Source organism: Lepidochelys kempii, chromosome 14, assembly GCF_965140265.1.
Source record: "Lepidochelys kempii isolate rLepKem1 chromosome 14, rLepKem1.hap2, whole genome shotgun sequence".
NCBI lineage: Eukaryota > Metazoa > Chordata > Testudines > Cheloniidae > Lepidochelys > Lepidochelys kempii.
This window is the reverse complement of record NC_133269.1, coordinates 36,357,183-36,382,422: the sequence shown is the minus strand read 5'-3', so window position 1 is coordinate 36,382,422 and position 25,240 is coordinate 36,357,183. Positions and strand designations below refer to the sequence as shown.

Below are 25,240 nucleotides of genomic sequence, written 5' to 3'. Positions count from 1 at the left end.
GAGCTACATGGACCTGAAGAAGAGCTCTGAGTAAGCTCCAAAGCTGGTCTCTCTCAATCACGGTTACATTAATTAACGGTAGAAATGTCACCAGAGTCAAGACAACATGAAATCACCTCTCTTCCAATCCTTCCTTTCTCTTGAGACCCGGCCCTATGAACTGAGCTCAAATGCAGAGAGAAAGGGTATGGGCTAGATTCACAAAAGGACTTGGGGTGAGGGGGTCTACTTGCCATTTTAGGCACCTCAGTCCCAGAATTAGACCACACTGGGATTCACAAAGACCCCCACTTAGCTGCAACCAAACCTTGTAGGTGCCTAAAATTACTCATCATCTCTATTTTTGTGGTATTTTTGTCACCCACTGGGTAACAACGTTGCATATTGGGAAACTGAGGCATATATAGGCTTCATTAAAAAATTGAAAAAAATCCCAGTTTCTCACACCCTCCTAACAGTACCTCCTTGATGCCTGGCGGGAACCATGGGGAATTTCCTGCTCAGCTTCAGCCAACAGGCAGCTCCCCAAGACTGACACTCAGGGCCCACCCCAGCCAGGCTACTGGGGAGCATGAGAAATGGTCCTAGCCTCCCCCAGGGCTGAGCTCTGCCCGTAAGGGTCTGTCTGCACTGCAGAGTGAACCCTGGGGCTCAGCACCCAGGTTAGCCTGGGCTGGGTGCAAGGAGCCATGCTGCTGAGCCTGACCTCACTTACTGGGTCCTCACGGGTGCTGCTGTGGCTCTAGGACTCTGGGAGCACATCCCCTGGCTGACCAGCTATTCTGAGTTTCTTTCCCAGTGATTCGTGGGGTACCCGGTCTGTCTTTCACAGGCGAATTGGGGGAAAGGCACTGGAGGGCTATTTTCCCTCAGGTCAAGCTGGCAGTGGCATTCGGGGGGAGGCTTTTCACCTTCCTCCGCAGCATGTGGCTGCGGGTGATGTGCCAGGATTATCTGGGGGTATCTCACCGAATCATTTCCCTGCATTGCGGGGGCCTCGGGCACTGGTGACCCTCGGTGCCTCCTCTTCTCTGCCTGTGGCACATCATAGCACGGTCGGCTGTAGGCTGTCAGGCTTTGGGCTAATATTGGTTGTTGCGTTAGGTGGGTGCTGGGTGGAGTTGGTGGCCTGTGATATACGGGGGTCAGATTAGATGACCTGATGGTCCCTTCTGGCCTCAGACTCTCTCACTCTCAGCACTGGAGTGGTTTAGCCTGCACAGAGGTGCCGACTTCCCCAGTTCCCAAGGGGGTGCTTGACCCTTGCTCTGCCCCGGGCCCCACCCCCACTCCACCCCTTCCCCCAAGCCCCCACCCCTGCCCCATCTCTTCCTGCCCCGCTCCATTCTGCCCCCTTCCCCTGCCTCTTTCTGCCCCCACTCCTCCCTCTTCCCCCCCCCCCGCCCCAGAACCTCCTGCCCACCGCTGAACAATGGATCCGTGGCAGGAGGAAGGCGCTGGGAGGGACGGGGAGGAGCTGATCGGCGGGTGGGAGGTGCTTTGGGTACTTAACACTCTCCTCCTGCCTCTCTCTCCCCTCGTGCAGTGCAGGCCACTCCGGATCCAGACCTGGGGATTCCCTGTTCAGTCGTGTCCACAGATGAGAGTGTGATACAGAAATACCAAGACACGGGATATTTAGTGACACAGAACAGGTTTTACCCTGCTGCCTGTGTGCTGGGCTATAAGGGCTTCACCTCAGGGAGGTGTTACTGGCAAGTGGAAGTGGGGAACAAACGTAATTGGGTTTTGGGCATTGCCAAAGAGTCTGTGATACATGAGGGAGCGAAAAGCCGTACACCAGAGGAGGGGATCTGGGCTTTGCAGAGTACAGGGAATGAGTACTCGGCCCTCACCTCCCCTGAGACTGCTCTGGCCCTACCTCGTAGCCCCAGTAACATTGGGCTTTATCTGGATTATGAAGGGGAGGAAGTTACATTTTATGACGTTACATCTTCCGGCAGAGAGACGATCTTTACTTTCACATCCCCTTTCACTGGGAAGATCATCCCCTTCTTTGGGAGCCGGCGTGTAGAATTTGAGTTCACTGGTAAGCATACCGTTATGTGTTCACTGGCCGACATATTGTTAATCCCTGTGACAGAGGAATAGGGATCACTCAATATGAGCTATCTAAAGTAGAGCAAAGACATAGGTAATATATAAATTACAGCTATCACACTTTGCCATTCTAATCACAGTCTTGCCAACCTGAAGCATTCAAAAAGTGTGTCAGGCCCCCCAGAATCATGAGATTGGCTGCAACATCTTTTTAAATATTGTGTCATTTTCTTTGCCTTCTGGTTTCCCAGCTTTTGGGGTGTTCTTGTTTCCGATTTTCAATCTTTGCTACACAAATGTGAAGGCAGGAAATGTATCTGTAATATAATCTGAGGTTGCCTTGCAATCTACCTACTCCAGCTGCTGGGACTTTAAGAAAAACACCAAGTGCTGCGAGACTCACAATAAAATGATGAGAGAGGACAAGACTTACTTGCTTAGCATTATACTGGTGACAGGAGTTTCCTGACCCTCTTACATGCCTGTCTCTGTAACTCTGTGATCCTCCAGGCACACAAAAACTGGCCAACCAGGAGCCACTCTCAGGGTCACAGCAGAGCCCGCCTGTCTTAGGGCAGGTCTACACTTAAAATACTGCAGCAGAACAAATGCACCGGTGCTGCTCCGCCGCTGTAATGCTTAAGTGAAGACGCTCCTGTGCCAACAGGAGAGCTTCTCCCATCAGTGTAGTTAATCCACCTCTGAGAGGTGGTAGCTATGTCCAGGGGAGAAGCTCTCCCGTCAACGTACCGCTGTCTACCCCAGGAGTTCAGTCGGTACGACTGCGTTCACTGAGGGGTGTGGATTTGTCACAGCCCTGAGCGATATAGTTCTACCAATGGAAGTTTATAGTGTAGACCTGGCCTAAGTTCTGACTCATTTCAGGTCATCCATCAAAGTCCTCTGCTCTTTACTTCTGAATATAAAAACCATAGTGGGGTTTCCCTCTCCCTCCTATTCCCCAGCTCAATGCTCCTATTTTGCTCTGTTTAGTTATTTGGATGCTGTAGATTCAGATGAGTAAATTCACACAATAAAGTTTATTTCAATCTTCTGGTCTTGGACTTTGTCACAAGGGTATTAGATCTGTACGGCTCTGTCCTGAAAGGCTAGACAGACCCACCAGCAAATGCCTTGAAGGGGCTTGAAGAAAAGCAGCTGGGTAACTGTAAGCGAAAGCTCTAAAAGCAAAGAAATCCACCTTGATTACCATGCACATTGTAGGGAGAGTGGTCACTTTGGATGAGCTATTACCAGCAGGAGAGTGAGTTTGTGTGTGTGGTTTTTGGAGGGGGGTGAGGGGGTGAGAGAACCTGGATTTGTGCAGGAAATGGCCCACCTTGATTATCATGCACATTGTGAAGAGAGTTGTCACTTTGGATGGGCTATTACCAGCAGGAGAGTGAGTTTGTGTGTAGGGGGCTGGAGGGTGAGAAAACCTGGATTTGTGCTGGAAATGGCCCAACTTGATGATCACTTTAGATAAGCTATTACCAGCAGGACAGTGGGGTGGGAGGAGGTATTGTTTCATGATCTCTGTGTGTATATAATATCTGCTGCAGTTTCCACGGTATGCATCCGATGAAGTGAGCTGTAGCTCACGAAAGCTCATGCTCAAATAAATTGGTTATTCTCTAAGGTGCCACAAGTCCTCCTTTTCTTTTTAGTGAAGAGAAAGAGATGGTTCTGTGTAAAACCTGAAGAGGGCATCTGGGCTCTGAGATTCTGCTGGAACCAATTCCAGGCTCTCACCTACCCACAGACTTCTGTGACTCTGAGCATAAGACTCACAAAGATCAGGGTTTATCAGAGCAAGTGGCACTTTACGATGCTGATAACAAGACCCCAATCTTCATGTTCAATTATTCTTTCACTGAGAAAATCTTCCCTTTCTTTTCTCTTCAGCCTCCGAGATCATACCTTAAAACTGTGCCCCGGAAAGCCAATAAATGGATTTCATTGGGTGTCATTTTTTCCCTACTGTTTACACAAGTCTCCAAGTTACGAAACTGGAAAGAGAAAGGATTTGAGCAACATTAAAAGAAAGACTCAGATTCACAAAGGGACTTAAGCAACTAAGGCCTGGTCTACACTACAGAGTTAGGTCGAAGTCTGGCAGCTTAAACGCCGACCTAATAATGTCAGCGTCCAGACTACAGTGTACCTCCCACCGACCTAACTCGCCTGCTACGTCGAATGAATAACTCCCCCTCCAAGAGAGGTCCGGCGCTTACGTCGACATAGTTAGGTCAACGCAGTGGCAGTGTATACGCTGCGTTGTCTACATCAGCTTAAGTGGCCTCCAGGAGGTGTCCCACAATGCCCCATTGTGACCCACTCTGGTCACTGTTTTGAACTCTGCTGCCCATCAGCCAGGGTCACAGGAACAAGCCCCTCCTGTTTAAGGACTGGGAGTTTTTGAAATTCCATTTCCTCTTTGCTCTGCATGGAGAGCTCACCTAGCAACTGCCCAGCTGAGCAGGCTCCAGGCTCCCAATGCTCTGCTGCCGGCACCGCTCAGGGGGTGGTGGAGCTCCTGGGTCTGTGGGGAGGAGAGGCTGTGCAGGCCCGGCTCTCATCCAGCGTAGAAATGTGGACGTCTATGAGCAGATTGCTCGGAGCATGGGGGAGAAGGGCTAGAAGAGGGTCCCGCAGCCCTGCCATGTGACAGCCACGGAGCTGCGCCAGGCGTACCAGGAGGCGAGGGAGGGAAGCAGTCGCTCTGATGCGGCTACACAGACATGCTGATTTGACAAGGAGCTGCATGCTGTCCTCTGCGGTGATGCCGTGCCACCCCCGAGCCCCATGGCTACCGGAGGAGTTGGAGTCATGGGCCACCGCAGCCAACCCTGAGGATGAGAATGGGAGACAGGCGAAAGGGGGGTTGATTTTCAGATTCAGGGCTTAAATTCAGCTGGAGCTGTCCGGAGTGGAACTCGGGTAAATATTTTCAACCCCGATGGAGTTTTTATCGCATATTGGAGGAGGGCATGGGGGGTTCCGCGAAATACACTACAAGAATTTAAACCCTGATCAGATTAAACTCTGTGTTCTAATCTGTAATGGACTGAGACTAATAAAGAAATAACACCGCCTTCATTCTGGGGTTTACAAACACTCGCCCTGAGGTTTAATGCTGTAGAACACATTTCCCAATCACAGAGGTACTTTATTTGTGTCCAAATTTAAAATAGAAATGTCACACTCCTAGCAAATGGTGACAGGAATGCCCCCGTCTGTCATAACGCGCTGCCCCTGGACCAGACCATGAGGAAAGGGAGAGGTAGCATTACTGTGATAGGGGAACCCCCATCATCGTGCTCTGTTACCCCTGGGCCAGGAGATGGGGAAAGGTAGAGGATGGGGAAAGGTGACAGGTAGCAAGTTGCGATGGGAGTGCTCCCTCTGGACGGCAGGATGGGGAAAGGCAAAGGCAGCAAATTGTTTCATGGCAGTAAAAGGGAGAATAGAGATGTCAGTAGCAACTACAGGTCACAAATTGTGCAGGCAGCAGTTCGTAGCGTTGAACTAACAACTTAAAATGCCTGGTTCCAAAATTTTAAGTAACATTTAACTTTTAAACGCCTGAACAGCAAATGTAACTTTTCTTGTCTGCAGAGTAAACACTGGCATTTTTGTCTGTTTGAATAATCAAAGTGGTGCTTTCCGTGCCTTCTTGGCTGCAAAGATTTGAACTGCTTCCTGCTGGAACTTCCACCGTCTGGGCCAGCTCATGCTCTGTTGAGATGGTTGCAAGGCCGACCAGCCTCTCCTGTGTTATTGTGGAGCACAGATGAGTTTTTATTAACTGCAGCTTGGAGAAGCTGCGTTCTCCACTGGCAACTGCTACAGGAAGTGTTAGAAGTATGCACAGAGCAACAAAAGCATTTGGAAAGAGGTGGGTCATCTTCTTTGTGCACATATATTCCAGGACAGCCTTTGGAGTTGATCCTGCTGAAATGTATCTTGAAAGGGCTTTCAGTTCATCACCTAAATCACTCGCATCAATATCGCGCATGTCATCATGTGTCAACACTGTCTCTAGTGCCCTGTATTGCTGGTGTAGGTCTTCTTCAGGGACAGTGAGGAGTTTTGGAATATCATACAACATCCCAAACATACTGCTGTGTTCCTTGAGCTGCATGAAATGTTCTTCAATTGACTGTATAGCACAATCTAGCACCTGGTTAAAGAATTCAACTTTGAATTGTTGTTTGGGGTCTCTGATGGGATTATCCCGTGCCTCGTCATCAAAATGTCTTCTTCTGCGGTGACTCTTGTATCCTTGAATGGGTGGGAAAATAGCTTCAGTGTCAAGTTCCTCTAACAACTTCTCTGCACTTTTCAAACATTTTGAAATCCCTCATCTGAGCAATAAAACTGTAGGTATGACTTTGTTTTGTCCAGTTGTTCCATTGCTCCAGATATGTCAAGGTCAACACCTTGGAGTCTCTTGCTTACAACATTTATTTCACACATTATGTCATGCCACAACACTAAGCTACACAGAAATTTGAAGTTATGTATGTTTCTGGTGATTCCATTTCCCTCTGCCACTGTTCTCCCACAAACAGTTCCTGTCACAGCATTATCCTCCATAATAGCAACTATGGCATCATCTATCTTCCCAATTTGGTGTTTGATAGGCTTTATCGCCTCCACTCAACTTTCCTATTGTGTGGCTGTCACGGAGTCCCTGGGTGATGCTCTGGAACTGCTCCCTACGAAGCCAGTCAGGACTCTGGGGAAGTCTCCTTTCTGGGAGCAGACTGTCTGCAGGACACACAGCTCACACAGCTTCCACCTTCCTGGATCTGACCTCAGAGCATTCAGCATCCTCTGCCACACCGTGCGCTTCCCACAGCGAGTCCGCCCAGGCAGGCTCCTGGGGAAGCCAGAGGGTCCTGCACTCCAACTCCGCAGTCAGATGTGACTCTCAGCCCGCCAGTAAAACAGAGGTTTATTAGACGACAGGAACACGGTCTAACACAGAGCTTGTAGGTGCAGAGACCAGGACCCCTCAGCCGGGTCCATTTTGGGGGGCAGTGAGCCAGACAACCACGTCTGTACTTCACTCCATGTCCCCAGCCAGCCTCAAAACTGAAACTCCCTCCAGCCCCTCCTCTTCTGGGCTTTGTCCATTTCCCGGGCCAGGAGGTCACCTGATTCCTTTGTTCTCCAACCCTTTAGTTCTCACCTTGCAGGGGGGAAGGGCCCAGGCCATCAGTTGCCAGGAAACAGGGTGTTGGCCATTCTCTGTGTCCAGACCCCTGCACATACCTGCCCTCTAGGGCTCTGCAACAATCATATGCCCTTATCCCACCACCTAGATACTTAAGAACTGCCTAGGGGAAACTGAGGCACCCCCACAATATTCAGAGGAAACACTACGAACAGTCCCGCTTCGTCACAGTGGCACACAGTGGTTTCAGTATCAGAGAGGATGTTCCCAGATGTTGCTTCAAAATTTGCCATCGATGAGTTGATGCCGAGAAAAATACATAGACGCTTTGAATTACATTAAAAAATTCAGCAGCCTCACTAGAAGCTGATGCTGCATCACTGACCACCAAATTCAATGAATAAGAACTGCATGGGACAAAAAAAGCTCGAGGGTTTAACTCTCGGATCCGTGTCTGCACTCCTCTGTTCTTTCCTCTCATGTTGGCACCATTATCGTAGCCCTGACCTCTCATGTCAGCTATCGCAATTCCCATATCTTCCAGCTTTTTAAGAAGCACATCTGTCATACCAGCTCCTGTGGTATCATCAATGTCAATAAATTCTAGAAAATGCTCTCTGACAGTCACCATTGCAGGGACATTTTCACTAGGTTCTGTTGTTGTTACAAAACGCACCATTAAAGTCATTTGTTCTGTATGGCTGATGTCAGGTGTGCAGTCCAGAATAACAGGGTAATATCTTGCTGACTTCAGATCTGCCACCATCTTCTGTTTGACTTTTGTTGCCAGTAACTGTATGATCTCATGTTGAATTGTTTTTCCAAGGTAGTGGTGTGTACACGTTTCTTGGGTGGTGACACTTCTTAGCTGCTTCTGGAATACAGCATCAAACTCAGCCATCAGCTCCACAATTTTAAGATCAGTTAAGGTTAATTTCCATTGTTTGGCACATACAGCTGATCTGAAGTGCCACGCAGTGCTAGGTTTTGGGTAGCAAGCATTCTCACAATGGCAATGAGCCTTTTCACAACATTTTGCCAGTAAAGAGACTCTGATGCAATCTTCTCTTGATGCTGATCATCTATGGTGGCCTTTAACCTTTAGTCTCATCTCATGCTCTTTCCACCTATGGAATGCTCTCTGGTGATTTGCTGCCTTCTCATGGCATGCCAGATTTCTAGCCAGATTTTTCCAGTCCTTTGTTTCTGCAGAACCCAATGTGGCTGGAACATTAGACGGAAAGAGTTTGCAACAAAACCAGTATGCAGCATTCTGGGTTTTTGAGTACATAAGCCATGGCCTCTCCACTTTGTCACCATTGGGGATTTCACACCAGTAAAGTGTTGGATGGAAACTTCTCTTTTCATTGTCTTTGGGGAACATGAAGTTTTTCACTTGTTGAGGCCAATGCAGTACAAGGAGGTCCCTCGGGCTACTGCTCAAGTGGGTCCACAGTCCTGGATCATCTAGACTTAAGGAACTAAACTCAGGAGCAGCTGTTTCTTGTGCCTCCACCACACTCTTCTCTGGTCTACACTTTTCTTCAGGAATGTGCATGGTTACATCCATTTGAGATGGAGATAGGGATGCTGCAGTAGCTGCCAGGTCACCTGCACTCCGACTAACTGGAAGATCAGGCATCTCCTCACCACTCACATCCTCACTGGGGCCGGAAGGCTCACCGTGAACATTTGTGTCTGTGTATCTCAGGAGAGCTCCTTCCTGCTTAGATAGAAAAGCTTCCTTCACTTTCTTTCTTTTTCTGAGTGCTGCCCCAGAGGGGCGTTTTCTTCTTTCACTCATGACTGCTGTTCTGTGCCAGCTATAGTGGCCTTCAACACTCAGTGGAAGGGGACAAATAAGCAGGCTGGTAACAGGCCTGAGTGAGGGAAGATATCAGCGTCTTAAGGGCCAGTTAGGCCCTTAAAGAAAAGGAGTACTTGTGGCACCTTAGAGACTAACCAATTTATTTGAGCATAAGCTTTCTTGAAAGCTACAGCTCACTTCATCGGATGCATTCAGTGGAAAATACAGTGAGGAGATTTATATACACACAGAACATGAAAAAATGGGTGTTATCTTACACAATGTAAGGAGAGTGATCACTTAAGATGAGCTATTACCAGCAAGAGAGCGGGGGTCGGGGCGGGGGGGAGAAAACCTTTTGTAGTGATAATCAAGGTGGGCCATTTCCAGCGGTTAACAGGAACATCCGAGGAGCAGTGGAGGGGAGGAAATAAACATGGGGAAATAGTTTTACTTTGTGTAATGACCCATCCATTCCCAGTCTCTATTCAAGCCTACGTTAATTGTATCCAGTTTGCAAATTAATTCCAATTCAGCAGTCTCTCGTTGGAGTCTGTTTTTGAAGTCTTTTTGTTTTAATATTGCAACCTTTAGGTCTGAGATCGAGTGACCAGAGAGATTGAAGTGTTCTCTGACTGGTTTATGAATGTTATAATTCTTGACATCTGATTTGTGTCCATTTATTCTTTTACGTAGAGACTGTCCAGTTTGACCAATGTACATGGCAGAGGGGCATTGCTGGCACATGATGGCATATATCACATTGGTAGATGTGCAGGTGAACGAGCCTCTGATAGTGTGGCTGATGTGATTAGGCCCTATGATGGTGTCCCCTGAATAGATATGTGGACACAGTTGGCAATGGGCTTTGCTGCAAGGATAAGTTCCTGGGTTAGTGGTTCTGTTGTGTGGTGTGTGGTTGCTGGTGAGTATTTGCTTCAGGTTGCGGGGCTGTCTGTAGGCAAGGACTGGCCTGTCTCCCAAGAGTTGTGAGAGTGATGGGTCGTCTTTCAGGATAGGTTGTAGATCCTTGATGATGCGTTGGAGAGGTTTTGGTGACAATCGGAAAACGATGAGGGGGAAACAGGTGACAAGCCTGAGCGGGCAGAGCACCAGTCCCTGTCCCAGAGCAACAGGAGCTTCGCTGCCGACATCCAGGTGCGCAAAGGGGAGCTGCAGTCAGTGCCCACACGGGGAGCCAGCCAGGACATGGGCAGAGGGGATCCCTGAGAGGAGGCAGACACGAGAGGGGTTTAAATAGAGCCCAGGGGTGGGTTCCTCCGGACCTACAGGTAACCAGAGGAACCCAGGGGCAAATCTATGACAGCTCCATGACCCGAGCGAGGGGAGGGATCCGAGCTGGAAGCCCAGGGCTGGTCGCCAGTGAGCCTGGTGTGGAGAGACGAGACCAGCTCTGACCACCTGCTCCCTGTGCCAGTCTGTTACCAGAGCGGATCACACACAGAGCGTCCCCGGCTCCGTCACCCCTGGATCCTCTGGAACAACCTGGAGTCTCCCTAGAAACCCCCCTTCTCCCCCGCCCCGGGCTCTGCACGTCTCCTTTCTGTCCCCGCAGTGATCCTGTGGCTTCGAGGCAGGAGGCCTATCTAGCGCTGGGAGAAGCTGCCCGCGCCCAGGCTGGTGGGGTCCCCAGGGGGCAGGGTCTGGGGCAGGGGCCTGCAGCGCGGTGGGTTGATCGCTAGGACCCAGGAGCGGCTGGGGGGCGGCTCTGGGGGGAGGATCGCGGGGCTCGGGCCCGGCCCCAGGAAGTGACTCGCAGCCGCTGCGGGGACTCTGGCTCCCGGCGAGATCCCCGCGCCCCGGCGGCTGGTGCCGGGAGCCCGGAGCCCGGGCTGCAGCCGGGAGAGGGGAACCTCCAGCCGGGCCCTGCCCGCTGCTCCCCGGGAGCCTCTCCCAGGGCAGAGCCCCCAGCCCGGCCAGGGCCCCTTCCCGGCCCGGCCCCTGCCCCGGGGGCCCCGCTCGGAGGGAAGGTAAGAGAGACCCGCCCCCCCCGTCACCCCCGGGCTGCTCCCCGCGGAGCCGGCTGCGATTCCCTGCCCCGGGCCCGGGAAAGCTGCCGCAGCCCCCGGTGTGCGCGGGGCGGGGGGAGCCCGGCCGGGCCGCGCTGGGGCAACACGTGGGGGCAGCCGGGAGGGGTCTGGAGAGGGGCTTTGTGGGGTGTAGGAAAGGGGGACCGAAGGGGGGACAGGGGTGTGTGCGGGGCAGGAGGCGGGTTAAAGGCGATCCAGGGGCAGGAGGAGATGGGGGCAGTGGTTGCACTGAAGGGGGGATGGGCTGTTGCAGGGAATCAGGGTGTGGGGGGAATTATGGGGCTGAGGGGAACGAGGCTGGTCTAGGGAGAAGATGGGGGGGTCACTTGGAGGGAAAGGGGGCATGTGGGGCGGGGAGGCTGGAGGGAGAATGTGAGAGCAAGGGGAGACTGGCTGGGGGGAGAAGGAAGAGCCAGAGAGCAAGGAGGGGGTGGGGAGGGACACAAGGCAGCTCCCCGCCCCATGGAGTAGGAGAGGGGGCGGGGCTGCCCCTTCCAGCAGCCGGTGGGTGGGAGGTTTTTTCCTGAGCTGGTCACAGAAGCATTGGGGGGGTGCCTGGGCAGGGATCTAACCCCTCACCGCTCAGAAACTCCACAGCAAATATCCACAGGCAACCCCCCTCCTCCCCCCACACACGGTGCTCCCAAGGTATTATTCACTTGTTTTTTTTCAAGAGAGAATCATGATTTTGGGGTCTGTCTCCTGGGCGTTCGGGGCTGCCCAGGGCCCTGGTCTGATTTCCATGCAGGATTCAGATCTCGGCCACACCGGAGTCAGACCGGAGTCACTGCTGGCTCTGGCAGGGGGTGAGTGCAGAGGGCCAGTGAGATCAGTCTCTGCCTGCCTGTCCCAGGGCGGTGCAGGCAGGGCCAGCTCTAGGCACCAGCCAACCAAGCATGTGCTTGGGGCCGCACTTCTCAAGGGGCCACGGTCTGGGGCGGGGCGGCACTTCTCAAGGGATGGCACTCCTTTTTTTTTCCCCTCCCCTTTGGGGTGACAAAAAAACTAGAGCCGGCCCTGGTGCAGGGGGAGTCCAGGGAAACTCATTCATCAGGTGTTGCCACCAGAAGACTCCGGCTATTGCTAAGCCGGAGGAGGAGGCTAGTGTGTGTCTCTCTGCTCAGGATACAGCTCTGGAGTTGAGCTGCCTGGATCAGAAGCTGCCTCCTGCATTTTGACCTGGGAACCCAAATTGAGAAGCTGCTGCTTATCCAGCAGAGGAGCGACCTTTGTTAAAGCCCCCTCAGTGCCCATCTCGGGTGGGGACTTTCTCCGGTGCCTGGAACCAGCCCCAGAGCAACTCCAGGCTCTGCTGACACCAGCCCCTGAGCCGGAGCCTGCAGGTGAGGGGAGAGACCTGGGGCAAAGTGCTGGGGTAGGTATAGTATGAGAAACTGCTCCCTGTAGGAAATTGCTACATGTAGCAGACAAGTCCTACTTTGCTAAAAACTGCTAGCTGACTTAGCTCATTTCTACAGATAACAGTTTCTCACACCCTATAGTGTGAGAAACTGCTATCTGTAGAAATCTGCTACTACTCACCTTTCCTGTCTTCTGGGACAGAGGTAGCAAATTGTTAACAGTAGCAGTTACTCATACCTAAGAACATTGTTCTTATGGGCTGACTTGTTGTAATTTGGTAAAACTTGACAGTGGCAAGGGATGGAAGCATAAAGTCGTCAGCTTCCAAACGACCCTGCCTGGTGTACAGATGTATCAAAAATAGGGAGGTCATTTAAACATCACTTGTTTTGCAGCATCACTTACTGTGCTAACAATGTAGCATCCTGATATTGATATTTCCGTGCAAGTGACCTGTGGGTAGGATTCATTGTAGTGGGACGCGGGACACATGGAGGATAATTTAAACTCTGGGCTGGTGTGATCTCTGACCGTTCATAGGCTCAGCGGGCAGGCCCAGGCAGCAATGCCCTTGTCCTGGTGCCTTGACTGAGAAAGGTTCCAATCCAAGGGAGGGTAGATTCCAGCCAGCTCCTGGGGTAATGTCTCACTGGCGATGAAAGGGCTTGTTCAGACAGAGATTTTGAAATCTGTAGGGTAAAGATGAGCCAGAGGGGTTTGTCTTCATGCAGGTGTATTTTAGTCTCTGGGGGCTGGGTAGAAAGGAGAGAGAACTATGTTGGATTTCCTGTTTCCCTTACTGAGGACCACCTATGCTCCCCTGACGTTTTTCCTGGCAGAAACAATTCCTATCTATTTGTTACAGGGTCAAAATATGGCTGCCGTCACACAGAGCCATTAGTGGTGGTGGAGGTGAGAAGGGGGCCAAAAAGTCCTTTCCCTCCCCAAACACTCCCGTGCATGTGGAAGCCGCAATGTTGCTGCTCTTGAAATACCCTGATGGCAAACGGGGGGGGGCAGAAGGCACTGCCAGCTGTCCTGAGCAGCCCAGAGGAGCCATGCACTCTGTGGAGTGTATGCTGCTACACCTATTCTGTACTGGTGAGGGCAACCCTCACTCCCCAGTGCTCCTGGAGGCCCCAGGGCTTCCCCTGGCTTCCACCAGCACAATCACCGCACCTACCACCATTGCTCAAAGATGTATCACCTTCTCCTCTGGAGGGAGGGGGAGACCGATGACAGGTGAGATTGTTAGGGTGAAGGTGGCACCATAGTAAAAACTGAAAAATGTTTCACAACCATTTTATTAGATTTAGCTCATTTTTAAATCCTCACACAAATTAAAGATTTCTATACAAGCTTACTGTGCAAACTCTGTTAATGAACTTCTCGAATGCACGGCATTCATTTTTGGAGGCTTCTCATGTGTCAGATACTTCCTTCCTTCAAGATATGCTCATGATCAGGCAGAAGATGACTTCTTTCAGAACACACAATTCTATTCAATGAGGAACAAGAACACGCAGCTGTAGCTCTTGTGACTGAGAGTAGGAAGAGGTGAATTCCTACTTCTTTCATCCCAGGAAACACAGCACAAAAATTGGGTTGAACCATTTGTGATGATGATGAAGTTGAAATCAAATCTTCATTTGTTCATCATGTGATATTCCACTCTTTGTTCATATTCTCTATTCTGTCCTGATCACATGGCAGCCCTGTTGCTGGGAATGCCTCACTCCATTCAACTGTTGGTGTTTTATAAGACAGGCATCTGTAAAAGCAACGTAGAGGTTGATAGAATCCAAAAGTTGTTGTTGTAGAGATGTAAGAATCAAGTCAATGTACTTTACTTTTCAGCTGGACAGTGCACTTAACATTGGCCCCCAGTTTGTAGCATGTGGTAATTCTTGCTTAAAGAGAAAGTGTGATGTGACAGCCATGTTTGTTCGCATAAACTGTGGTGTGTCTCCAGCATTCTTAACACCTCACTAAATTCTTCTCAGATTGGCTTTGGCAACGACTGGCTTATGAGGCTTTCTGCATGTCGATGCAGTCCAGAGGATTGGTGTTTTGCAGCCTTTTCACATAGTTTGTCAGCATTGGCTTTGCTAGTCAGTCTGGCAAACCAAGCTCCTCCACTTTTACTTTATAAATCCATGGAACGCTCACATCTTGAATACTGCATGCAAAGGTACAGAGAAGGTAACTAAAATGATGAGGGGTGTGGAACAGCTTCCACAGGAGGAGAGATTAAAAAGACTGGGACTTTTCAGCCTGAAAAAGAGAGGACTAAGAGGGGATATGATAGAGGTCTATAAAATCTTGACTGGTGTGGAGAAAGTGAATAAGCTCCCTCACGTAACCAAGAACAAGGGGTCACCCAATGACATTAATAGGCAGCAGGTTTAAAACAAACAAAAGGAAGGACTTCTTCACACAACACACAGTCAACCTCTGGAACTGTTTGCCGGGGTGGGGGGTGTGAAGGCCAAAACTAGAATAGGATTCAAAAGAGACCGAGATCAATTCATGGAGGATGTGTCCATCAATGGCTATTAGCCAGGATGGGCAGGGATGCAACCCCATGCTCTGAGAGCCTCTTGTTTTCCAGAAACTGGGAGTGGACGGCAGGGGATGGTCACTCAATAATTGCCTGTTCTGTTCATTCCCTGTGAAGCCTCTGGCCTTGGCCACTGTCGGAAGACCGAGTACTGGGCTAGATGGACCCTTGGTCTGACCCAGTCTGGCTGTTCTTACGTTCTTATGCAAAAATTAATTATAATATAATAAAAATGTTTAGTACAGAAACTCCCGACACCAGCCAAAATTGATCACTTGGGCCCCACAGCTCTGTCTGCTGGATACCTCGGCAGAGTAGGTGAGTTCATGTAAATACAGTCTGGTCCTGAAGCCTTCCCCCTACCCCTGGCTCATCACTCGCTGTCAGGGGAGAACTCATTCACACCTTGTTTACAAATCATCATTTTAAATGATAAGGTTGGCCAACATTGCCGAAACCAATGTGCCGACAGCTGTGTGAGGAAGCCAGTCTTTGTTCAGACTTTTCAAACCTATTATACTTTCAGGTACAAGTATTTGATCATACACTGTATGTGTATTTTAAAGTGTGTATTAATGTTTCAATTTCGATTGCAATTTCCAACCAATGACTAAATTGGCAACACTGCGGGTAACTAGTTGATCACTGCGGGGTGGGGAAAGGATGGGGTGAGGGGGGAGGGAAGTCCCTGTTTCACTGAATTAAGTCTCCTGCAGCACCTTAGTAGGTTACATCAGACAGAGAGGAGCTCCAGTGGCTAGTCACTGGGATGCCTTTAAGAACCCAGCCCTGGGAAGCCCATGCTGACAGGAGCTGTCTGTGAGAGGGGAAATAAAAAAAGACCCTCTCCCTCCCCCACACACACCCTATTTTTGGAAACACTGATGTCTCAGTCCACCGGCGTAACTCATACCCCATCTGCCCCTGCCAGGGTTTTACCCTCTATTACCTTCTGGCAGCGCCTTACCCCTGAGCTTAACCCCAGCTCCTTCCCCCCATCCCTGATTTTGCCCTTCAGGCCCTATCCTAACCCTGCTTCCAGCTGCTTGACCCTCCTGACCAATGAATTTTTTCCCCCTGCTCAGAATCTGGCCAACACCTCCCTCCTCCGATTTGCCCCCTTTCCTCCTTTTTAACCCCTGTAAAAACAGTCTGCAGAATCTTATGGGTAATAAGGGCAGGGTGAAGGGCAGTGACTTCAGCAGATGTTACTGAGCGTGCTCAGTTCAGTCAGCATGCTCAGTGCACCCTAAGTAGCAAATTCCTACAGGGAGCAGTTTCTGCTCCTCCACATGGCAGGAAAGTGACTCTGCACAAAGGGCCCCTTTCAGGGACCTGCTGGCGAGTTTGAAGTACAGGAGGGAGGGGCTCCCCGTGTGTCTGTGAGTCCCAGAGCTGCTGTCCTCATGGATACTTCTAGGGTTCAAACCCCTGTTAGCAGTGTCAGTGGCTGATCTCCCGAAGGAGAGCAAAGGCCCACGTCAATGGAGCAGTCACCAGTTCTCCAGGGAGAGGGAAGATGATAAAAAGGGAGAGTGGAGAGACTGGAAGGAGCAGCAGGAAGAGAAGTTCCCAGATCTGCCCAGATCCATTCCCTGCATTATCCCGGGCAGACTGACTCTCCTGAGCACAAGGAGAGGAGCTGAGAGAGGAAAAGCCAGTTGCTGACTGCCTGGAATCACTGCACTGCTTGTGGAGTGGGGGGACAGGCGCTGCCTTTGGGGACAGTGTCAGAGGGAATCCCCAAAAGTGGCTTTTCTGGTTCTGCTCTTTTTCCAGCATTTGGCTCAGAGACACTGTTACAGGGAGAGTTTCAAAGTGTCCCGGTGGGTTCAGTTCTCCTGGGAGGGGGCTGGCCTGGGTGGTAATAACCTAACTGGGTTTCTTCCCAGCATGGCAAAGTCCAGAGCGTCTGACTCAAGGGAAAGAGTCTGGGGCGGGGGGAATCGGGGTGCGAAATGGACTCAAGCCCCTTTTGAAACCTCCCCCATTGCCCCTCTCACCCTGACAGGCTGAGGAATCACGTCCAGATTTCGCTCCAGATCAACCCATCTTCCAGGAGAAAGGGAAGGAAAATGGCCATGATGGAGCCAGCTCAGGTAGGGGATTTTAAGGGAGCTGCTGGGGGGAGGAGAGGAAGGGAGAGGCAGGGAGGAAACAGGGTGTGATAAACCTGCTGTTAGGGGGCTTATTCCTTCACCCACTTACTTCCCTGGTCCTTCTTGCATGAACAGAGACCAACAATACCCGAAGTCCAAAGGTGCAAACAATTCAATGTTTATTGTGGTGAACTTCCAGCAAGCATACTTCCAGTTTCCTTCTTTAGTGTCCCCCTTCCCAGCTCTGACACCACAGAGCCTTACCTGTGTCCCTGTTCCCATTCCTGCCCTTAGCCAAACATGATTGCAGTTTCCCCACCCCCCCACCACTCACTTCCTGATTGACTACAGACTAGATAGTAAAACTTGAGTTCTGCTTAGCTATACCTTAACCAATCATTTTCCTGAAATTTAACTAACCAATCCTAACATATTGTAACATGATTATGTAACCAATTATATCGTGCCACCTTAATTAGTTTACACCCAGCAAAATTAATTATACAGAAGACGAAACAATCTCAGAATCAGACAGAGACCATGCAAATAAACAATAGCAAAGTGGGAACTATAATGACAAAACAATAGAGAAGTGAGGATTTCACATCCCAGCTATTGATAAGTGGGTTCTTGACAGACAGGATGCTATCAAACTAAGTTTCCTTTTACATTTTCTAGGCACTTCCCTTTCTCTGGAGGTGATAGGCACTATCAGGACAGGATTGTATTCCTAACAGCCCAATAGCACCTTATTTCAATGTGACTAGGTTGAAATGTGAGGAGGTGACCGGTCGCTTCCCGGCTTATGGCTGCCTCTGCTGCTTAGCCAAAGGCCTTAGTCTAAGCACAGGGCCTCAGACTGTCACAGTAAGAGAAGGCCCTTACACCCGCAGACAGTGATTTTGATTCTTTCTTTTACATCTCTAGAACTAGCCAAGTGATAGGAATACACCTAAATTCTTAGAGTATCGGCCTTTACAGCCAGGCCTGCATATCTGCATCCTCACACCTGCTGCTTTTCTGAATAGGCCCATTGGCAGCAGGGGAACTTTCCTCATTTATGAAACAGGAAACAGGGCTTGGAACATTTTCCAGACTCCCAGTGCTGGAGCCTGACTCTACTGGCCAGAGGCTGCTGTGAAATACGAAGGGAAGCTGTCGGGATTCCTGTCCCCGGCTCAGAGCTCTGCTTCCTGTATCTGCCTGTGGCTGGCAGGCGTGTGGGAAATGAGAAGACCCTGCCCTGCTCTGTGTGCTGGGGGGACAAGGAGCTCTCACCTTCTCCCACCCCCTGAAGCCACATGGCTGCTGCAGGGTGGGAGAGGGATTCTGCTTCTCTGGCCCTCCCAGAGCTTTTTTTTCTTCCTTTCTCGTGACTAGTGGGATTGTGGCTGGAGCAGCAGGTGCTGAGTGGGGGACTCTTGTTGTTCCAGATGCCGGTGACCTTCGAGGAGGTGGCTGTGTATTTCACCCAGGGGCAGGGGGCTCTCCTGGACCCCGGTCAGAGAGCCCTCTACAGGGACGTCATGCAGGATAACTACGAGACGGTGACCTCGCTGGGTAAGCGATTCCCGTTCCCTTGGTTATTAGAAAGTGTAGGGCCTGCATTTCTGACTCTGGTTACGTTCTTCCCTGGTCAGTTAGATTGGAGGAGAATTTGTCCCATAGTCCACAGTTGCGGCGAGAGAGACTTGCATCTCTGTACCCTCTCCAATGGGACCGCAGTGTCAAAACCTAATGGACATGTGAAACCATTCCCACCCACCTCCAGCTTTCAGTGGGGCAGAACTCATGAAGTGTCCTGTCTATTATTTCTCATTCACACACAGCATCTCTGTTCATCTCCCTCCTTGGGTCTAGCTCTCGCCATGGGGAGGGCTCTGGGCTCTGCAGGTGTAGAAGGAGGCAGGGGTTTAACTCTAGAGCTGTGTGTTTGTCAGCAAGGCCCACAGAATGCACAGATCCTGCAAACTCCTAGTGAGGGAGTCACAATTCCCTTCACCTCCCCAGATGTCTGCCTCTCCCAAGGGGGCTCAGTGACCATGTTCCTGTCCCCTTGGATTCCACGTTCCCCCAGCACAGCACCGGGACATGGAATGCCCTTTGTGACAGACTCTCTCTCAATCCTCCATGCACCCTGATCTGGTCTGATTTCATCCCCTGCGCAGGGTTTCCCATTCCCAAACCTGAGCTGATCGCCCAGATGGAACGAGGGGAAGAGTTGTGGGTCGCGGATCTCCAGGCCTGTGAGGAAAGAGAGATCCCGAGAGGCACCCACACAGGTGAGGACTGACACAGAAACCATGTGGTGAGTGATGGAAAAAGCTGAGAATCCCAAATGTGTGGTGTGAGTAAGCGCCCTCTGATCTTCCTCATCTCAGCCAGGGCAGGGCCGTAGTCAGCAGATATCGCTCACGCCATTCCACCCACCCTGTGAGCTGCTGGAGCTTACTTCCCAACTTTCCTTCCCTGTGAGTGTTTGGGTGGAATGTGGAGTCAAAATCCAATTGCTGATTCTTCACAACTTTAATGTGTTGGGTTTTCCCTCTGTGCTATTCCTCTTTCTCCCCAGCACGATGACTCCTGTCTGGATTGTCTCTCTCCCAGCAGGTGCTAAGAGAGTGAGTGAGAGTGAGGATGGGAATCATGAGGACGTTCCTGGGGAAGTTGATGAATCTATTATAGGTGGTGGAGGACACAAGGATCCCACAGCCCAGCAGAGAAATCCCAATGAAGAGAAACCCTATCGGTGCCTCGACTATGGGAAAGGATTCATTCTGAGCTCACACCTTGTGACACATCAGACAATCCACACTGGAGAGGAACCCCTTCAATGCTTGGACCGTGGCGAAAGCTTCAATAATTGCTCAGACCTGAATAACCATGGGAGAAGCCACACAGGCGAGAAACCCTCTCAGTGCCTCAAGTGCTGGAAAACTTTCTACTCAAAGTCAGCACTAATGAGACATCAGAGAACCCACACAGGAGAGAGACCCCATATGTGCTTAGACTGTGGGAAAAGTTTCACACAGAAATCAGGCCTTGTTACACATGGGAGAATCCACACAGGAGAGAGACCCCATAAGTGCTTAGACTGTGGGAAAAGTTTCACACAGAAATCAGGCCTTGTTACACATCAGAGAATCCACACAGGAGAGAGACCCCATAAGTGCTTAGACTGTGGGAAAAGTTTCACACAGAAAACAGGCCTTGTTACACATCAGAGAATCCACACAGGAGAGAGACCCCATAAGTGCTTAGACTGTGGGAAAAGTTTCACACAGAAAACAGGCCTTGTTACACATCAGAGAACCCACACAGGAGAGAGCCCCCATAAGTGCTTAGACTGTGGGAAAAGTTTTGCACACAAAACAGGCCTTGTTACACATCAGAGAATCCACACAGGAGAGAGACCCCATAAGTGTTTGGACTGTGGGAAAAGTTTCACGGAGAAATCAGGCCTTGTTAAACATGGGAGAATCCACACAGGAGAGAGACCCCATAAGTGCTTGGACTGTGGGAAAAGTTTCATACAGAGATCTTCCCTTGTTTCACATCAGGCAATCCACACAGGAGAGAGACCCCATAAGTGCTTGGACTGTGGGAAAAGTTTCATACAGAGATCTGCCCTTGTTTCACATCAGGCAATCCACACAGGAGAGGTTCCCTATAAGTGTTTATACTGTGGGAAAAGTTTCACATGGAGATCTGCCCTTGTTTCACATCAGAGAACGCACACAGGAGAGAAACCCCATAAGTGCTTGGACTGTGGGAAAAGTTTCATACAGAGATCTGCCCTTTTTTCACATCAGGCAACCCACACAGGAGAGAGACCTTATAAATGCCTCTACTGCGGAAATGGTTTCCTTTGGAAGTCAGACCTTATAAGACATCAGAGAATCCACACAGGCGAGAGACCCCATAAATGCTTAAACTGTGGGAAAAGTTTCACACAGAAATCAGTCCTTGTTACACATCAGAGAACCCACACAGGAGAGAGACCCCATAAGTGCTTGGACTGTGGGAAAAGTTTCAAGGATAAATCAGGCCTTGTTAAACATGGGAGAATCCACACAGGAGGGAGACCCCATAAGTGCTTAGACTGTGGGAAGAGTTTCATATGGAGGTCAGGCCTCTTTAAACATCAGAGAATCCACACAGGAGAGAGACCCCATAAGTGCTTGGACTGTGGGAAAAGTTTCACACTGAGATCAGACCTTATAAGACATCAGAGAATCCACACGGGAGAGAGACCCCATAAGTGCTTAGACTGTGGGAAAAGTTTCATATGGAGATCAGGCCTCTTTAAACATCGGAGAATCCACACAGGAGAGAGACCCCATAAGTGCTTGGACTGTGGCAAAAGTTTCACGTTGAGGTCAGACCTTATAAGACATCAGAGAATCCACACGGGAGAGAGACCCTATAAGTGCTTGGACTGTGGGAAAAATTTCACACTGAGATCACACCTCATTAAACATGGGAGAATCCATGGGAGATCACACCTCATTAAACATGAAAGAATCCACACAGCATTTAAACTTCTGTGACCCATGGCCAGAAAGGGTGAAGCAACTTGCAGGTTAATTGATCTAGATTCAGCCTTTCGAGACATGCTTCTAAGCCCTGGTCTACACTAGGACTTTAGGTCGAATTTAGCAGCATTAAGTCGATGTAAACCTGCACCTGTCCACACGATGAAGCCCTTTATTTCAACTTAAAGGGCTCTTAAAATCGATTTCCTTACTCCACCCCTGACAAGTGGATTAGCACTTAAATCGGCCTTGCCGGGTCAAATTTGGGGTACTGTGGACACAATTTGACGGTATTGGCCTCCGGGAGCTATCCCCGAGTGCTCCATTGTGACTGCTCTGGACCGCACTCGCAACTCAGATGCACGATTGTTTGCCGTTGCTCTGACGCAGGGAGGGGCGACTGACGACACGGCTTACAGGGTTGGCTTACAGGGAGCTAAAATCAACAAAGGGGGTGGCTTTACATCAAGGTGTATTTCAGGCAGGACTTCACGGAGGGTTCCAATAAGAAATGGTGCACCTAAGTTATTGTTCTTATTGGAACAAGGAGGTTAGTCTGGCCTCTGATTGATACATGGCTAGATTTACCTCGCTGCACCTTCTCTGTGAGTGACTGCAGTGTGACCTAGAGGAATGAGTCCCCTAGACGGGGGGCAGAGTTTGCAAATGAGTACAAAACAAATCTGGTCTATTTCTTGTTTTGATCCACTCCATCTATCTTTTACATCTTTGGCTGGCAGCAGATGGTGCAGAAGTACTGCATGCCATCCACATCTCATGGCTGCTCGGCAGAAGATGGTACAATAGGACTGCTAGCCATCCTCATCTCTTGCCTGCCCAGCAGAAGATGCTGCAATAGGACTGCTAGCAATCCGTATCACCTGCCTGCTCACCATAAGACGGTTCAATAGGACTGACTGCAGGACTAAAGAGAATGACCTGGTCAAGTCACTCCAAATTTAGTTCCTGCGCCCATGTCTGTCCAGGCACTACTGATCAACCTCACAGAGGCGACCAGGAGCACCTCGGACATGACGATGACGGCTACCAGTCCTATTGCACCGTCTGCTGCCACAAGGCAATGGGTTGCTGCTGCTGTGTAGCAATGCAGTACAGCGTCTGCCAGCACCCAGGAGACATACGGTGACAGTGAGCTGAGCAGGCTCCATGCTTGCCGTGGTATGGCGTCTGCGCAGGTAACTCAGGAAAAAAGGCGCGAAACGATTGTCTGTCCTTGCTTTCACGGAGGGAGGGAGGGAACGGGGGCCTGACGATATGTACCCAGAACCACCCGCGACAATGTTTTAGCCCCATCAGGCATTGGGATCTCAACCCAGAATTCCAATGGGCAGCGGAGACTGCGGGAACTGGGGGATAGCTACCCACAGTGCAACACTCCAGAAGTCGACTCTAGCCTCGGTACTGTGGAAGCGCTCCGCCGAGTTAATGCACTTAGAGCATTTTCTGTGGGGACACACACACTCGAATATATAAAACCGATTTCTAAAAAAACAACTTCTATAAATTCGACCTAATTTCGTAGTGTAGACATACCCTAAGTGTGTAAATGGTATTTAGGGCCATTGCATGTTCTATAGGCTTGAGCTTTGAAATCTAAACTTGTATTCCTAAAGAATTGGAAGATGGTAACCGTAGTAGTCTCTGTTTACCTATGTCTTGTTAGAGGTTAACAATGTAATCAAACAGTTCCTCTCTAGGGCTGTATTCTGTTAACTTGGAGATCAAAAGGAAATATTAACATTTAGATAAAAGTTAGGTGTAATAATGTCCTTGTCTGCATGTCTCTCTAAAGTTTGTGGTAAACAGTCCATGAACTGCTTAATGGATAATCACCTTCTGTTAATCCCTGTAGTTAATTGCCGGTGATGCTGAGGAAATTCAAGGTTATTTCAAAAGCCTATTTTTCACCCCAGGACCACGTACCATCGAGAGGCTGTAAAAATCTGTATAAAAACTCTTGGGACCTGATCCTTTTCTCTCAGATCTTCTTAAGCTTTATTTGGGGGTAGCTTGAGTCATAAGACTGAGATCTCCAGTCCCATCTGGACTGCCTTGATAGTGAACTGCCCTGATTTGGACATTAGACTAGAACAAGGGTGGGCAAACTTTTTCGTCTGCGGTGTCAAACTGTATCGAGGGCTGAGTAGGGAAGGCTGTGCCCCCCAAACAGCCTGGCATCCGCCCCTTCCCACTTCCTGCCCCCTGACTGCCGGCCTCAGAACTCCCGACCTATCCACCCCACCCTGCTCCTTGTCCCCTGACCACCCTGTCCCAGGACCCCTGCCCCAAACCGCCCTCCCCCGGACCCCACCCCCTATGCAACCCCCCTGCTCCCTGTCCCCTGACTCCCCCCCTGAGCCCTATCCACAACCGCACCCCTTGACAGGCCCCCCCGGGACCTCACCCCCTATCCAACCTCCCCCGCTCCCGGTCTCGGGACTGCCCCGACTCCTATCCACACCCCCACCCCCTGACAGGCCCCCCGGGACTCCCATGCCTATCCACCCCCCCCATTCCTCGACCCCTGACCGTCCCACCCCAGAACCTCCACCCCATCCAACCATTCCCTGTCCCCTGACTGCCCCCCCGAACGTCTGTTGCCCCCACCGTTGCTCCCTTACCATGGCGCTCAAAGCGGCAGGAGCTCGCTGCCCGCGGGGCGCGCTGTTGCTGTGAGGGAGGGGGGCAGCAGGAGAGGAACCGGGGGCTACTTCCCCGGCTGGGAGCTTGGGGGCCTGGCAGGATTGTCCTGCGGGCCAAGGTTTGCCCACATCTGGACAAGAACCTGATGAAATTATTCGAAAAAGGACCCTTCAATTCTAAAGCACCATCCCTGCAGTGAAACTGCCCTAAGGACTCTATTCATGTCTGTGTGTATAATGATCAAGACTTTCTCTTTACTTCTTTTAATAAATGTTACTTTAGTTAATAAGAATTGGCTGTAAGCATGTATTTGGGTAAGAACTGAAGTATTTCTTAACTTCTTGAGTAATGTATCCAATCGTTTGGGGTTGGCTGAACTTTTTAGATGATGAACAAGATTTTCAGTAATCCGCATTATATTTAACTGGGCTGTCTGGGCGGGAGCCCAAGGCTGGGTGTCTTTAATGCAGGGGTAGTCAATAGGCAGACATGGGCCAAATCTAGACAACCAGGTGCTTTTGAATGGAACCCTGAAATGTTTTTATTTCTCTATTATCATTACTGTTGTGGTTTCTTTATTATTATTTTCTCTGGAGTGTGGACTTTGTCTATAGCTTGACAAGGAAATTTTGACCTTGAAAAAAAGAATTGACTACCTGTGCTTTCAGGGAACTGTGTTTTGGCTTCTGGGTAACCAGTAAGATAGGCATAGAAGGTGTTTTGTTGCTGGTTTGGTGAATCTAAGTATTGGAATATCCACCAGTTTGGGGGATTGTCTGCCCCATTCTTTGCAGTTTGTCCTAATTGATCAAGTTCAGCGTGCTGCTCCCAGAGTATCAGGCATCTGCAAATCTGCACAGGGAAGTAACCTCTGAGATGTTCTCAGTGTGGAAAATGCTCCAAATGAAAGTAACCCCAC

General features: G+C 50.1%; 3 protein-coding genes across 9 annotated transcripts in view; 2 read left to right on the top strand and 1 right to left on the bottom strand.

Moving 5' to 3' along the window:
• Window positions 1–25,240, bottom strand: part of LOC140898396 (uncharacterized) — a 317,402-nt gene that overhangs the window by 248,790 nt on the left and 43,372 nt on the right. The window lies entirely within an intron of this gene.
• On the top strand, window positions 107–9,205 carry LOC140897491 (erythroid membrane-associated protein-like). The gene is made up of 3 exons (XM_073310221.1): window positions 107–185; window positions 1,547–2,050; window positions 9,174–9,205. Exons 1-3 carry the CDS (start codon window positions 107–109, stop codon window positions 9,203–9,205), a joined length of 615 nt encoding a protein of 204 aa, XP_073166322.1.
• On the top strand, window positions 10,828–24,613 carry LOC140898392 (uncharacterized). Of its 7 annotated transcripts, none has more exons than XM_073312185.1 (5): window positions 10,828–11,041; window positions 17,035–17,122; window positions 18,556–18,682; window positions 19,291–19,404; window positions 19,730–24,613. In XM_073312185.1, exons 2-5 carry the CDS (start codon window positions 17,099–17,101, stop codon window positions 21,670–21,672), a joined length of 2,208 nt encoding a protein of 735 aa, XP_073168286.1. In that variant the 5' UTR covers window positions 10,828–11,041; window positions 17,035–17,098; the 3' UTR covers window positions 21,673–24,613. The 7 variants fall into 7 exon arrangements, with proteins under 7 accessions (XP_073168286.1, XP_073168283.1, XP_073168281.1 ...); XM_073312182.1 differs by lacking the exon at window positions 10,828–11,041 and adding an exon at window positions 11,559–11,749; XM_073312180.1 differs by lacking the exon at window positions 10,828–11,041 and adding an exon at window positions 13,329–13,705 and having other exon boundaries at window positions 19,733–24,613.

Bases quoted from the DNA above. Each gene is read 5' to 3' on its own strand.
- LOC140897491 (XM_073310221.1), top strand. From the start codon at position 107: ATGAAATCACCTCTCTTCCAATCCTTCCTTTCTCTTGAGACCCGGCCC. The intron at 186-1,546 runs GTATGGGCTAGA...CCCCTCGTGCAG, and splicing joins CTCAAATGCAGAGAGAAAGG to TGCAGGCCACTCCGGATCCA. The intron at 2,051-9,173 runs GTAAGCATACCG...AGGCCCTTAAAG, and splicing joins TGTAGAATTTGAGTTCACTG to AAAAGGAGTACTTGTGGCAC.
- LOC140898392 (XM_073312179.1), top strand. From the start codon at position 13,662: ATGTATCACCTTCTCCTCTGGAGGGAGGGGGAGACCGATGACAG. The intron at 13,706-17,034 runs GTGAGATTGTTA...TCACCCTGACAG, and splicing joins GAGGGGGAGACCGATGACAG to GCTGAGGAATCACGTCCAGA. The intron at 18,683-19,290 runs GTAAGCGATTCC...TCCCCTGCGCAG, and splicing joins CGAGACGGTGACCTCGCTGG to GGTTTCCCATTCCCAAACCT.